Below are 15,556 nucleotides of genomic sequence, written 5' to 3'. Positions count from 1 at the left end.
CAAATCAGTTTAGACAAAGATTTGAATAAATACTTCTGCAGACCTGCAGAACCCTCTGATGTTTTCTGACATTTTCCTTTGATTTTCTCAATTCTCATCTCTCTCTCTTCAACTAGGCAAGATCACCAGGCTGTTTGGGTTCTCCTTCTCTGAGCTATGAACTTGAAAACCCTGTCCATCACTAAGCTGGGTCTATCACAAGGCTCACCTTGTTTCTCTTATGAATGAATGTCCTAGGCTTCTTTGCTACTCAATGTCTGGACACTATAGTTTCCTGTTTTCGTTTATCTATTTAAAGCCATCTAGTCAGTGTGATCACTCTTATTTCAACGTGGCCAAAAGCAGAAATCTGTAAGTTTGGATATATAGAATTTTCACCATTGCCTGTTCTAAATATTTTCTAATTTGCAATTTTTGATTCACAGTTTTAGACTGTTCCTTAAATTCTAAACATGCAAGTTTTCAGTTATTTATCTAACTGCGTTGTATTGAGAGAGCATGCTGTGTATGGTTTCAGTCCTATAATGGCTAAGATTTCTTTTACTGACCACTCTTTGGATGATTTTTGTAAATGTTCTGGAGGCACTTGAAAAGAACATGTACCTGTGGCAATCTGTAACAGGATTCTTTATATATCCATTATCAAGTTTGTTAATTGTGCTGTTTAAATAGCCTGTATCCTTGCTGACTGTTTTTTTTTTTTTGCCTGTTCTATCAATTACTAAGAGAAGATGTAATCCATCTACTATGATTGTGAATCTACCTATCCTTACTTTTAAGACATTTTGTTCAAGTACATTAAATAACTGGAGGTGTTCTAAAAACCTATTCTTTCAATCTGTCTTTTATCTAAAACAATTTTCTTACTTACATGGAATATGGTTATTATCTATAAAATTATGTAGGTTTTAGGTTTCTTTTTGATTCTCATATTGTACATGTTTTGCTTTTTTCTCTGAACATAAATTTCAGGTGTTAAGTGTTAGTCGCTCAGTCATTGCTGACTCTTTGTGACCTTTGGACTGTAGTCAGCCAGGCTCCTCTGTCCATGGGATTTTCCAGGCAAGAATACTGGAGTGGGTTGCCATTGCCTCCTTCAGGGGATCTTCCCAACCCAGAGATTGAACCCATGTCTCCTGCACTGCAAGCAGATTCTTTACCTGCTGAGCCATCGGGGAAGCCAAAAAATAAATTTCAAAGGTTACTTTTATCAACTAGCTGCTACAGCCAACAACCAGCCCCCAATTTAAATTAAGCTTTATTATTTCGTATGATTCTACAGGTTGACTCTGTGAGCTTCCGGCCTGGGACAGCATGGTTGATCTATGTAGTCTGCTAGGAGGGCTGGACAGTATAAGACCTCATTCCTGTATCTGGCAGTTGGCAGCCTGGTGGTCTTGGGGTGGGAGCAGGGCTCAGCTGGAATTACCTTTCTTTGCTCATCCTCCAATGGTCCAGGATTCTTCACATGGTAGTCTCAGTGAGAGATGGCAAGCTCCAACGCATAACAAGTTTTTAGTCCTTGGTTTTGTCCTATTTGCTATTTGTCTCAGTGGCCAAAACAAATCATAGGGCCAAACCAGATACAGCAGGTGAAGAGAGACTCCACCTCTTGATGAGAGAAGTAGCGAGGTTAGAGTAGAAAGAGGGAGAGCACAAGGGTGGGAGGGATTTTGGTGGTTATTTCCACAGCTGACCCATCAAGTCACCTTACCAAAAGCACTGCAGTTAAGAAACAAATGGCAACCTTGGGAAATATTCACAACTCCAAACTGTAAAACATTAATTTAGCTAACACACCAGAAGCACCCATAAACTGTTAAGAAACAGATGAAACAATCATACCTAAATGACTAAAGGATATGGACAGTCTCCAAAAAAGGAAATATAAATGTCTTTTGCATTATATTTAGCCACATATTTGTGAGAAAGGAGAGGGAAATTTTTAAGGTCAATTAGGTAATCTTTAAAAAACTAATTGATTCTTGATCCCATGGTACAAAATTTTTAAAAGTACAAAAGGTGCAAAGTGAAAAATCTCTCTTCTTCTTTAGACTACATTTATCATGGTTTGATTTTATTTATAAGAGATATTCCCATACAGGAAGTTTTAGTATTTCAAAATTTTCAAACATTTCAATCATTTTATTTATGGCTCCTGGATTTCAGTCATAAGTTTCTGACTCTGATTATTTAAAAATCAAAATATTAAAATTCCTCTATGATTTCTTTTACTATCTTTTAAAAAATATTTAAATCTTTGATCCCTTGAAATTATCCTGATATAACGGGTAAAGTATAGATTTAGCAGCATGCGTTAACTTAGCCATCTCTCTATTACTGATTTAAAAGGTCATCTTTTTCAGAAACCAAATTCCTGCATATATTAACATTTGGAATTAAGCAGGTAAATGGATCAGAAAAAACAATAGCAAATCCCAGCAGAAGGGGGCGTGGGAGAAACATAACTGAAGCTGCAGAATCTTTCCCTTTCATTTAGCTGACCTCGTGAGTGACTACATGATGACTGTTATGCGTTCACCTAAGAGAGCTACTGAAGGACATCAAGCCACCAACAACATCAAAAACCAATGTTTCTTCATATGAAAACTATGCATTTGCACATAAAAATTCAATACACAACCAGACACCACTATTTCATCAATAATAACATTATTTCATCTAAGAACACAGAAATTAAGTTATAAGGAATGTCACAAGGAAAAAATTCTTTAAAGTCCTATTCAATCTACTTTGTTAAGAAAGGTGAAATTTATTTGGCTCTGGTCACAGTTCCATCATGTTTACTTTCTTTGTAAGTTCAGCTTCAATAGTATCCTAAAGGAAGAAAGAAACACCATAAATATTATAACTAAGGACATTAAAAAAAAACTGCTCTAACTTCTAAAGCTATTTAAAATAAGGGAAACAAAAAGGGAAACCACTAAAGCAGAAATTTTTAAAAATATCATTTTAAATGAGATTTTCCTTGCTTTTATATCTTTCCCACTTCCCACACTCAAGTTTTCAGACTCCTAATAAACATCTAAGGAGGGGGAAAAAAAAACCCTTTAGAGAGGTGAATGACATGCTACATGAATAGATTTTCCTGCCCTGTACGCCTTAAGCAACGTACTTTCGCAACGTCTCTCACATCGCTCTTTTCCAGTCTCACCATCACTGTTCTCATTACTTCTCATCTGGCCTAAACAGGCCAACTTGTTTCTGCAATTTTCTTTCTCTATCCTCCGAATCCACCTTATACACTGATTCCAGAAAAATCTTCCTAAATGACTGCCCTGATCAAAAAGCATAACCTTGATCACGCTTCACTTTAGCTTAAAAAGCAAGGCAACTCAGAGCAACTTTCGGTGGTCCCCTGCAGCAGCAGTCCTCAATCTTTCTGGCACTAGGGACCAGTGGAAGACATTCATGGAAGACGTTTTTTCCATGGACTGGAGGTAGGGGGATGGTTTTGGGATGATCCAAGTGCATGACACTTATTGCGTACTTTATTTTTATTTTGTGGCAATCTCAGCATATTCTGCCTAACTTTAGGGTTGGCGTTCACACTCCTATGAGAATCGGATGCTGATGTGACGGGGGCAGAGCTCAGGAGGTAATGCGAGCGGTTGTCCTTAGTTATAATATACATGAAGCTTCTCTTGCTCACTCACTTGGTGCTCACCTCTTGCTATGAGGCCTGGTTCCTAACAGGCCATGGACCAGTCCTGGGGACCCCTGCCCTACAGGCTCTAAGTTCAACCTCCTTTATATTTAAGGCCCTTCACCTCCTAAACCAATTGACCTACTTCAGTCCTATCTTCCACAGCATACCCCTAAGCAGGCAGACTGCCTTACTTGCAAAAGCTTGGAAAAGCCCTCCATTCTTCAGCTCTGATGTTTTTATTTCCTGACTTCCCTGGTGGCTCAGACAGTAAAGCGTCTGCCTACAATACGGGAGACCTGGGTTAAATCCCTGGGTCGGGAAGATCTCCTGGAGAAGGAAATGGCAACCCACTCCAGTACTCTTGCCTGGAAAATCCCATAGACGGAGGAGCCTGGTAGGCTGCAGTCCATGGGGTTGCAAAGAGTCGGACACAACTGAGCGACTTCACTTTCACTTTGTCTAGAATATTCTATGCCTCTCAACTCTCCTTCTCCATCCAGGAAAATCTATACAAAAATTTAAAAGACCACTATGTATTTTTTATTAAAAAAAATTACATATATGCGCCCCCCTCTCAAAAGTATTAAAAGATGCATGGTAATGATACACCTTAAGTTTGGGACTGTGCTTCACCTTTACGTCTGAGTAGAAAGGAAAGAAAGAGGAGGAAGGGAGTTTTGGCTTTATCAGCATTTATTTTTTAAAGTCTGAAGGAAAAAAATGGAACTACTTACTAATTCTCGCTTTGCTTCTTCAATTTTTACCTGAGCAAGAGATGGATTCTTTTAAAGAAAAATAGAATAAGGAAAGGTTATATTGTCTCAGCTAGGAAACAAGGGGAAAAAAAATAAAACAATCCTTTTCAAAAGGTAAAAAAACTTATAGAAAGCATATCCCAAGTACATACAATACTGAAATTCAATAGAGACTTTCAGTACAGACCCTTATACAACCTAAAACCCCAGAATTGCATTCTATAAGAATTTGGAGCTTATATTTTACTGAAAGAGAAGAAAGAGGAGGACCTAGGTCCTTAGACATGGACCCAGTATTTTCACGATCATTTAGTGCCCTTAGAGAAAGCTGGAGGAGATAAACATTTTTTTTTTAATTCATAAAAATAATTACCGGCATTAAATCTAAATAAGACTCCAATTTTTTCTTCAACGGTACAGTCTGTCGTTTTAGTTCTGCCAATTTCTGAGGGTGAAAAAAAGCATACAGAATAATAAAGATATTCACAATGCAATTAAACACTGCCTATTTCTGAAATAAAACGTGACAAAGCATTAACACTAGGACATTTTAAATAATGTAACAAATAAAAGAGCTTCAAAGGTAAATGGATAACAAATGGACACAATCCTTACAAGATGTTAAAACAGGAAAGTAATACTCCCATTTATTAAGACTAATATGCTGTCTGGGAATACAAAATAATGTGATTAAGAGGCATCAGAACATCAGGAAACAAGAGTCTCAAACACATATTTATGAACTGTCAATTTTAGATTCCAAAAGTCAAAGTACCAAAAAATCTTAAGAATAAAACCATAAAACAAATCTCCCCATTTCTCCCTCTTCCCACGAAAATAGATAAAACTCTTATAGAACCTAAACCCCAGAATTGCATTGTATAGGAGTTGGGAGCTGGTATTTTACTGAAAGGGAAGAAAGATGAATATTTAGGTGGTTTAGCACATAATACCTCAATACACTTATTCAATAGATAAATCAATAATCATTGACTCCATCAAATAAAGAAAAAAACAAACAAATGTAAAAATATATATAGATAAACAAGTAATAAAGATATAAATACTGGTAAACAAAATACAGAGGTAAAGGAAAAGAAATCGGGTCAATAGTGAAAAAAGCTCTATAAAAAGAAACAAGTACATTGCGCACTGACATTTTAAAGGAAGCTAAGCTGGGTAAAGTAAGCGAACCTCTGAAAGTGCTACCAGTGACTGATGAGACAGAGAAGCATCCATTCCTCGGGCTGCAAGCTGCTCCTACAATGACAAAAAAGGGAGTTCAGTTTAAACAATTATTTTGCAAGTGACCATCATTAAATATTTTCAATATACAGCAATATACAGCATAGTAAAGACCTATAACATAAAATAGAGCTTTTGTAAAAGCTACCAAACAAATCATAGATGAAGAACAATACTTGCTTCTAAGCACTTTTATGTTGCATGTGAGTCATTTCAGACAGTCTGAGATTTGTGACAAGATGGCGACAACATGGGTGCAGGGCTTAAGAGCTTGAGCTTTGGGACCTGCACGTGAACTGGGATCTGCTGCTAGACGGCTGTGCAATGGTGATGGACAGGGAGGGCTAGCGTGCTGCGGTTCATGGGGTCGCAAAGACACGACTGAGCAACTGAACTGAACTGAACTATCTTCACAGTATCCTTGTAGTGAAAAGACAATAACAATACTGCCTAGCTGTGAGGATGAAAGTTGAAAAGAAGCCTGAAGAGAGCTAAATGTATTGAGTCTTTCATGCAAACCTCCGCAGTTCTAATTCCAGATCTGAACTCCTCCGACTTGGCTTTTAGGAAGTCCATGTTCTGAAGACGACTGTCAACTCTGGCCCTTTCCGTACACAGATGTAACTCTGCCTTCTTGAGATCCCTTAAAAAGGAAAGTTGAGAACATTTTCTTCTTGGTGAAATTATTATGAAAAGCAAACTACTACTTCTTTGATTCAAAGAGTAGATAACATACTTGCTGGATTTTCTAGCTTAAATTTTATATTCCAGACTGGCTACTACCACGCATTCTTCCAGGTCATCTTTCTCTCCATGTTGCCATCTGGGATTTTTCTCAAGGAATACTGAATAACTTTAAGATTAATCTATGCTGATTATTCTTGGAGAAAGTAGATCAGCTGCTCAAAAAAGTGACTTAATGGATCTAAAGACAATTTGAATTATGGAGGTCACAAAGGCCTCTCTTCTAAATGTAACATGACAAGGTGCTCTGCATACACAGAGTCAGTATTTATTGGATAAATTTACACAACATCATATTACTTGTGCATATACATACTCCTGCTTCACAGCATCTAACCTCTGGGGCCACTGGGACCTAAAGAAGAGCCAGAACATCAAGAGGGATACCAGAGTTCTAGTAAGAAAGGGCAATAAAATGGAACATGACTTTAAATTGTACCATAGTATGTGACACAGTGATGGAAGGAGAGAGTGGGACAAATTGAGAGAACAGTATGGAAACATACACATTACCATGTGAAAAACAGACAGCAAGTGAGAATTGGCTGTGTGACACAGCGAGCTCAACCCAGCGTTCTGTGACAACCCGAGGGATGGGATGGGATGGGAGGTGGGACTGGGGGTTCAGGAGGGAGGGGACATATGTGCAGCTGCGGCTGGTTCATGGTGATGTGTGGCAGAGGCCAACACAATATTGTAGAGCAACTGTGCTCCCATAATTGTATTTTGTTCTGTATTTCCCCATATTGTATAATTATAATCTTTGATAATTATTAGTTACTCAAGAACAGTTATGAGTACTGTTCAATTGTCATCACCAATAGAATGATACGCAGATGTATTCTTTCTGTAAAACTTTGTAAGTAATGAAAAAATATAGGGGAAAAAGAAACTACTACATAAAAGATAAAAGTATGTACCCAACCACTCCTATCTTCATCCAAGTCATTTTCTACTTAAAAACGCATTTTATCTTACCATTTCCTAATGTGTTGTTTTAAATTATATTGGCCAAAACTAAATTTTACAATGTCCTGTTATTGCCTTTATAGTAAAAATTGTCACAACTTCAAACTAATTACTTACTCTCGCAGACATTTTTCTAATACTAAAGTTGCTGTTAGATTTTTCTCAAGTTTTGCCAATTCAAGCTTGATTTCTTCATTTTTGGATTTGGTGCGAAAAAGATCAGAGGTCAAATCATTCACTGCAGGGATAAAACTAAAAGAAGAATCTGGTCATGTAAACGGACATTAAGGACAATAATTACAATTATTACAATTATTCCTCACCTCTAAAAATGATTTTACTTCTATGTAAATTCTTCCTTAATCACGTTCTTTCATACCTCTGTACTATTTTACATACTGTTCTCATTGGAATACCCTTCCTCAGCTGGCAAATTTCCTTAAAAACCATATTTATTCCTATTCTGGAATTCACTACCCCTTTCTCTGTGCTTTCTACGTACAACTTGTACATTCCTATAATGTTGCAGCTGCCATACTATGTTATAATTTTACAAGTCCATCTCCTTCAATTTACCATGAGTGGAGACTGTCCTTGCCGGCATTCATTATTCTAGTCACTTCATTTCTGCTTCCCCAGTGCCTACATAGATAGCTATACATATATATATATATATATATAGGGAGGGAGGGAGGGAAGAAGAGAGGGGAACAGAGATATAGAGAGAACTATACATATATTTAGTATTTGGTGTCTGCTGAATTGGCTTAATTCAAGACGATTGAATTAAGATTTCTACTGCTATACAGCTTATATGATCTCCTAGCTAAAACTCTTCTGCTTAAATATATACATATATGTATATGTATGTATATATATTCCAAGCTTTTGCATTAGCAGTTAAACAGAACAGCTATACAGTTCTCTGATTATAATCTTTAATGGTAGTCCCTAGCTAAGATTCATCCAACAGGGATAGTCCTAGGACTCTGAAGTGGGGTTTGAAACCCAACTCTGTCATTTACTAGCTCAGAGAAATTATCTAACCCATCCCTCTGAGCCTCGGTTTCTTCTTAAGGTTGTTAAAAGAATAATGTCTTTATACAGGTAAAATGCCTGTCAGAAGGAAACCTACTCTATCCAATAGGGTAGGAACATGACTAAAAATCATTACATTCAACAGTAGGCGATTTAGCCTACTGCTTTTCTTACTGTTTAAGGGAATAATCAGTCCTGAACATTCATTGGAAGGATTGATGCTGAAGATGAAGCTATAATCCTTTGGCCACCTGATGTGAAGAACTGACTCACTGGAAAAGACCCTTAAGTTGGGAAAGATTGAAGGTGGGAGGAGAAGGGGACGACAGAGGATGAGGTGGTTGGATGGCATCACCCATTCAATGGCCATGAGTTTGAGCAAGCTCTGGGAGTTGGTAATGGAAAGGGAAGCCTGGCGTGCTGCAGTTCATGGGGTTACAGAGTCAGACATGACTGAGTGACTGAACTGACTGACTGAGGGGAATAATGTGATACCTAATCCCTTTTCAAATATACATGAGAACCAACCTTCACAAACCTAATCCTGAAAGAAGAATACATTATAAATTTAACCAAGTTTATCTGAAATAATCAAACATACTCACTAGCAATGATAAGGAGTTGACTAAATTTAGTGCTTCTGCATATATTTCCTATATAATTATAAACATAAAATTATTTCCTATAATTTCTTATATTACCCTGACATACAAAAGCTCCTTAGGTTAACACCTCATAGCATACATGACTGCAGAAATTTAAACAATCACAAGAATTACCTAGCTAGAGAGGTGTCCTTTGTTTCAAGGGCCACTGCACTGTCAACCAAAGCATTCAGATACCTGGAACCAGTGCTGGAGAGACTGGCAGGGGAAAAATTCACACTCTCCATGAGAAGGTCTTGAAGATGCTTGGCTGAAAAGAAATAAGAGTTCTATGGTGACTAAGATCTTTGTTTTGCTTTATTTAAATTTTTCAACAGCTTTATTGCAATCACCCACCTAAAACATATAATTCAATGGCTTTTACTATATTCAGAGTTGTGTACCCATCCTTGTAGGTGTGAACTGGAATGTGGTTTTGATTTGCATTTTCCTGATGGTTACTGATGTTGTGCTTACTGGCAGTCCCTCTGATTTGCTAATATTTTCTCCCATTCTGTGTGTTGTCTTCTCATTTACTTGATGATGAGAAGAAAAACATTTTGAGATCAAAAGTTTTTAATTTTGATGATTTCCAGTTTGCCTACTTTTTCTTTTGCTGCCGCTGTTTTTGCTATCATAGCTAAGAAACCATAGCCAAATCCAAAGCATGAAGATGTACATTTATGCTGTCTTCTGAGTTTTAGATTAGCTCTTACTTTTAGGTTTTTTATTCATTTTGAGTTAGTTCTTGTTTTTCTTTTTAAACTCTTTAAAACTCATATATATATATATATATATATATATATGTATTTATTCATTTATTTGGCTGCATCTGGTCTCAGCAGCAGCACTCGGGATCTTCCCTGCTCCAGAGCGTGTGGACTTCAACATTTGTAGCGCACAGGCTCTCTAGTTGTGGCGCTCGGGCTTAGCTGGCTGGTGGCATGTGGGATCTTAGTTCCCTGACCAGGGATTGAAACTGTGTCCCCTGCATTGCAAGGCAGATTCTTAACCACCGGACCACACAGAAGTTCCTTAAGTCCCTCAAGTCCCCTAAGTCCCTTAAGTCATATATATTATGAGGCAGGCTCCAACTTCATTCTTCTACATGCGGATATTCAGCCATCTACTCAGCAGACACCAACTTATAGTTGTTGCTTAGTCGCTCAGTCATGTCTGACTCTTTCCAACTCCATGGACTGCTGCATACCAGGCTTCCCTGTCCATCACCAACTCCCGGAGCTTGCTCAAACTCATGTCCATGAATTGATGATGCCATACAACCATCTCTGCCGCTGTCACCCCCTTCTCCGGCCCTCAGTCTTTCCCAGCATCAGGGTCTTTTCCAATAAGTCAGCTCTTCACATCAGGGGACCAAAGTATTGGAACTTCAGCTTCAGCATCAGTCCTTCCTATGAATATTCAGGGTTAATTTCCTTTAGGATTGACTGGTATGATCTCTTTGCTGTCTAAGGGACTCTCAGGAGTCTCCTCTAGCACCACAGTTCGAAGCATCAATTCTTCGGCCCTCAGCTTTTCTTATGGTTCAACTCTCACATCCACATGATTACAAGAAAAACCATAACTTTGACTATACAGACCTTTCCCTTTGTCAGAAAAGTGATGTCTCTGCTTTTTAATATGGTGTCTAGGTGTGTCATAGCTTTTCTTCCAAGGAGCAAGTGTCTTTTAATTTCACGACTGCAGTCACAGTCTGCAGTGATTTTGGAGCCCAAGAAAATAAAGTCTGTCACTGTTTCCACTTTCTCCCCATCTATTTGCCATGAAGTGATGGATGCTATGATCTCAGCTTTTTGAATCTTGAGTTTTAAGCCAGTTTTTTCACTTTTTCACCTTCATCAAGAGGCTCTTAGCTCCTCTTCATTTTCTGCCATGAAAGTGGTGTTTTCTGCATATCTGAGGTTAGTGATATTTCTCCTGGCAATCTTGATTGCAGCTTGTGCTTCATCCAGCCCAGTATTTCACATGATGTACTCTGCATACAAGTTAAATAAGCAGGGTGACAACATACAGCCTTGACGTACTCCTTTCCCAATTTTGAACCAGTCTGTTGTTCCATGTCTGGTTCTAACTGTTGCTTCTTGACCTGCATACTGGTTTCTCAAGAGGCAGGTAAGGTTGTCTGGTATTCCCATCTCTTTAAGGGTTTTTCATAGTTTGTTGTGATCCACACAGTCAAAAGCTTTAGCATAATCAGTGAAGCAGAAGTATATGTTTATTGGATAATTTAGTATGGAAAATTGTGTCAAAATTTTGTATATATTAGTAGAAATATTTGCAACTTAATATGTCACCCTAAAAGGTGCTTTAGGACAGACATAAATAATCTTAACTTTTAAAATCCTTAGAATTTTTGTTATATATTAGTATAGACAAAAAAAATAGCTTTTGCAAAATAAGATTTTTCTGGACTCAAAGCCCCTTTCTTCATACTGTATTTTATTTATTTTTTAAAATTAATTAATTTATTTTAATTGGAGGCTAATTAATTTACAATATTGTAGTGGGTTATTGTCATACATTGACATGAATCAGCCATGGGTGTACATACTGTATTTTAATAACTACTAAAATAAGACTTCTCTGGTCCACCTGCCAATGCAGCGGACACGGATTCCATCCCTGGTCTGAGAAGATTCCACATGCCGTGGGGCAACTAAGCTCCTGCATCACAACTACAGAGCCTGCACGCCCTAGAGCCCACGCTCCACAACAAGAGAAGCCACCACAGTGAAAAGCCCAGGCGCCACACCTAGAGAGTAGTCCCTGCTCACGGAAATGAGAGAAAGCCCAAGTGCCTCAAGCAAGACCCAGGGCAGCCATAAACAAACAGATTAGTTAAAAACCACAGGTATCTTAGATGCTTCTTGGAAGAAAAGCTATGACCAACCTAGACAGCATATTAAAAAGCAGAGACATTACATTGTTGACAAAGGTCCATCTAGTCAAAGCTATGGTTTCTCCAGTAGTCATGTATGGATATGAAAGTTGGACTATAACAAAAGCTGAGCGCCAAAGAATTGATGCTTCTGAACTGTGGTGTTGGAGAAGACTCTTGAGAGTCCCTTGGACTGCAAGGAGATCAAACCAGTCAAGCCTAAAGGAAATCACTCCTGAATGTCCATTGGAAGGATGTATGCTAAAGCTGAAACTCCAATCCTTTGGCCACCTGATGCAAAGAACTGACTCATTTGAAAAGACCCTGATGCTGGTAAAGATTGAAGGCGGGAGGAGAAGGGAATGTCAGGGGATGAGATGGTTGGATGGCATCACCGACTTGATGGACATGAGTTTGAGCAAGCTCTGGGAGTTGGTGATGGACAGGGAAGACTGGTGTGCTGCAGTCCATGGGGTCGCAAAGGCTGGCAGTCCATGGGGTCGCAAAGGCTGGACACGACTGAGTGACTGAACTGAACTGAACTGATCTTTTCTTTTTTTTTTTGAACTGATCTTATATGTCAGGCTAATAAGTTTAGACTTGTATTTTAGGGGTCAGTGTTTTACCATCAGAGTACCAATAAAATATACTAAATGACACAACGTATTGTTATTGTTCTTTAGTCACTTAGTTGTGTCCGACTCTTTGCAATCCCATGGACTGTAGCCCGCCAGGCTCCTCTGTCCATGGATTTCCTATGCAAGAATACTGGAGTGGGTTGCCATTTCCTCCTCCAGGGGATCTTTCCAACCCAGGGATCTAACCTGTGTCTCCAGCATTGGCAGGCAGATTCTTTACTGCTGAGCTACGAGGCAAGCCCTGTAATATATCAGGTTGCTATAACAACACAGTTTAAGATAAGTCTGGGTAAAATAAAGAAGCAATGCTAAAAAGCTGTCTACACTAAATCAATCTTGTATACTCGACTGTTAGGGCTTTCCAGGTGGCACTAGTAATAAAGAACTCCTGCTAATGCAGGAGACATAATGAGATGTGGGTTTGATCCCCGGGTTAGGAAGATCTCCTGGAGGAGGGCATGCAACTCCCTCCAGTATTCTTACCTGGAGAATCCCATGGACAGAGGAGCCTGGTGGGCTACAGTCCACAGGGTCACAAAGAGCTGGACATGACTGAAGGGACTTAGCAGGCATGCATACTTTACTCTTTTAAAATCTGGTTACCTCTAGGTAGTATCTCATTCAAAATTCTGTAATTGATCTCACCTTCTGATTCATATTCCTTTGCTTTCTGTTTCAAGTCCTCTGTTACCAGGTAGACATCCCTGTCTCGGACCCTGTTGCGTTCTGAAAGGTTATATAAAATCTCTGTTGTCCGAGCATTCACCTCATATTGTGGAATGGGATGATCTCCAAATATTTTTTTCAGCCATGCAGCGACCTAACCATTACAAGGGACACGAATTTAATAATCCTTGTTTATTTCAATGGCATGAAGCAAATAAGACCAAGTCAAGTAATGATCAATAGCAAACAAAATGCTTTCTATGAATATTCTGGCATCCTACTTACTTCACATCCTAATTTGTCTTTAGGCAGAGAGATATCAGATGTCAGGAGATTAAAAAGTGAGCAGGCACAGCACAATCAACAAAATTACCAGAAAACAATCTGTTCTTCCCCAAAGCTACGAAAGCAGTACTAGGCAAGTATTTTCATAGGAAGCTCAATATGCAAGTGCTAACCATTATTATGGGCTCAAAGTCTGAAAAAAGAGTTGTCTCCAACACATCACAAGTCCCTCAGAGCCGGAAAGCTCCTAGAGTTGGGATGCGAGATGCGGAAAACAGGTTGTGTGTGCTAAGTCGCTTCAGTCCTGCCCGCCTCTTTGAGACCCCATGGACTGTAGCCCTCCAGGCGCCTCTGTCCATGGGATTCTCTAGGCAAGAAAACTGGAGTGGGTGCCATGCCCTCCTCCAGGCGATCTTCCCGACCCAGGGATCGAAGCCATGTCTCTTACACCTCCTGCATTGGCAGGCAGGTTCTTTACCACTTGGTTAAGGAGCGATAAATCCAGTAAAAAGCAGCGGTGAACTGCGAGGCCTGATTGGAAGCTGAGTTTGGGATCAGAAGTCCCCCTCCAGTGTCCAGGGAGAGGTTTCACACGAGAGGGCTCCTCAACCCCTCTCCCAGCCTGAGTCCCAACAGGGAAGGCCGGGAAAAGAAGGGAAACTCCCTTTTCAGCGTTGGGGTGGGGTTGGGGGGCAGACGGGGGAGCTCACAGATGGTGAAAGCCGGACTAAAGATGGATCATTAGAGAAACACAGTAAAAGTGGCTCGCCCAGGAGATCCGCCGGCGGGGCGGGTGTGTCAAAGACGCGGTTTCCCGGAGGCCGCAAAGCCCAGCTCCCGCCCCATCACCTGCGCCTCTTTCTCCTCTAGAGCTTCCATCGCCACCAGTCCCGCCACTTCTCCGGCAGCTCCTCGCGGAAGCAGCTCCCCGCTTGCTCTGACGGCCCCGCCCACACACCGTTAGGCCCACCCCCTTCTGGGTCCGGGATTTGTGGGAGTTGTAGTTTTTACTAGGACTTCAGGGCGCGGAGCTCTTGAACGAAGCTGGTCCAAGTCTTCAGCCCTGCAAGCCCTTGTTCCCTGGTGGCTTTCTTCGCTCTTCATGGTTATCACCTCCAGGAGAAGTAAGGCCGCATGGAACCAGGCTGTGTTTTCTTTCTTTTATATTTTTATATCTCACTTGAATCACTCATCTTAAAAAAAAAACCAAAACAACCTGGAACTTGTTATTTGATAGTGGATGTTTATTTCTTCCTCACTTAAAATTTTAATTTTACCTTGGCAATATGAGCTGGGGCAGTCTCACTCTTTTTATCCCTTAGTTTCCACTACTAAAGAGCTAAATGTGCTGGAAACTGTTTTTAAAAGGTTTACAGCATACAACTCCTGCACAGTCACTGCCACTTAGCCATTCTTTCATTCATTTCTTTGCCTTTCCTAAAGTTCTCTCCTCCTTCCATCATTCTGTAGTTAACACCTTGAGAGGCTCTCTATATTTCTCTATATTTCTATAGTTTTCTGTGTTTTCCTATTTTTGTTTCATTCTTACAGGAACCCTGCAAAGTAGATGGGCACACATTATTTTACCTATTTTCACATTAAAACCACATGCATGGAGTATATGGCTTGACCAAGATTAGGTGGTGGACCTGGAATCTGACCATGGTGTTCTGACTCCAACTGGGTGTTTCAGCCTCCTCAGGTCACACCATACTGCTATGCACAACCTCCTGTAGTATACTATCACATTAGGAAAAATAGGCCATGTACTCAACTTTCTGTGGTGGCAGTGGTGTTCAGTCGCTGAGCTGTGTCTTACTCTTTGCCACCCCATGGACTGCAGCACCCCAGGCTACCCTGTCCTTCACTATCTCCTGGAGTTTGCTCAAACTGTGTGCATTGAGTCGGTGATGCTATCTAACCATCTTACCCTCTGCTGCCCCCTTCTCCTTTCGCTTTCAGTCTTTCTGTGACAGGTTTCAATATCAAATTGTGAATCACTT

The 15,556-nt window shown here is 39.8% G+C and overlaps 1 protein-coding gene across 2 annotated transcripts; it reads right to left on the bottom strand.

The window, feature by feature from the left end:
- Positions 1,242 to 14,493, bottom strand: HAUS1 (HAUS augmin like complex subunit 1). 2 transcript variants are annotated; one of them, XM_005697172.2, is made up of 9 exons: positions 14,403 to 14,493; positions 13,248 to 13,422; positions 9,201 to 9,336; positions 7,501 to 7,635; positions 6,190 to 6,313; positions 5,620 to 5,685; positions 4,799 to 4,870; positions 4,405 to 4,452; positions 1,246 to 2,838 (listed from the first exon to the last, which is right to left on the bottom strand). In XM_005697172.2, the coding sequence occupies exons 1-9, from the start codon at positions 14,430 to 14,432 to the stop codon at positions 2,788 to 2,790; spliced, it is 837 nt and encodes a 278-aa protein (XP_005697229.1). In that variant the 5' UTR covers positions 14,433 to 14,493; the 3' UTR covers positions 1,246 to 2,787. The 2 variants fall into 2 exon arrangements, with proteins under 2 accessions (XP_017895268.1, XP_005697229.1); XM_018039779.1 differs by lacking the exon at positions 13,248 to 13,422 and having other exon boundaries at positions 1,242 to 2,838; positions 14,403 to 14,472.

Source organism: Capra hircus, chromosome 24 (assembly GCF_001704415.2).
Source record: "Capra hircus breed San Clemente chromosome 24, ASM170441v1, whole genome shotgun sequence".
Classification (NCBI taxonomy): Eukaryota; Metazoa; Chordata; class Mammalia; order Artiodactyla; family Bovidae; genus Capra; species Capra hircus.
This window is presented reverse-complemented; position numbering and strand designations above follow the sequence as displayed.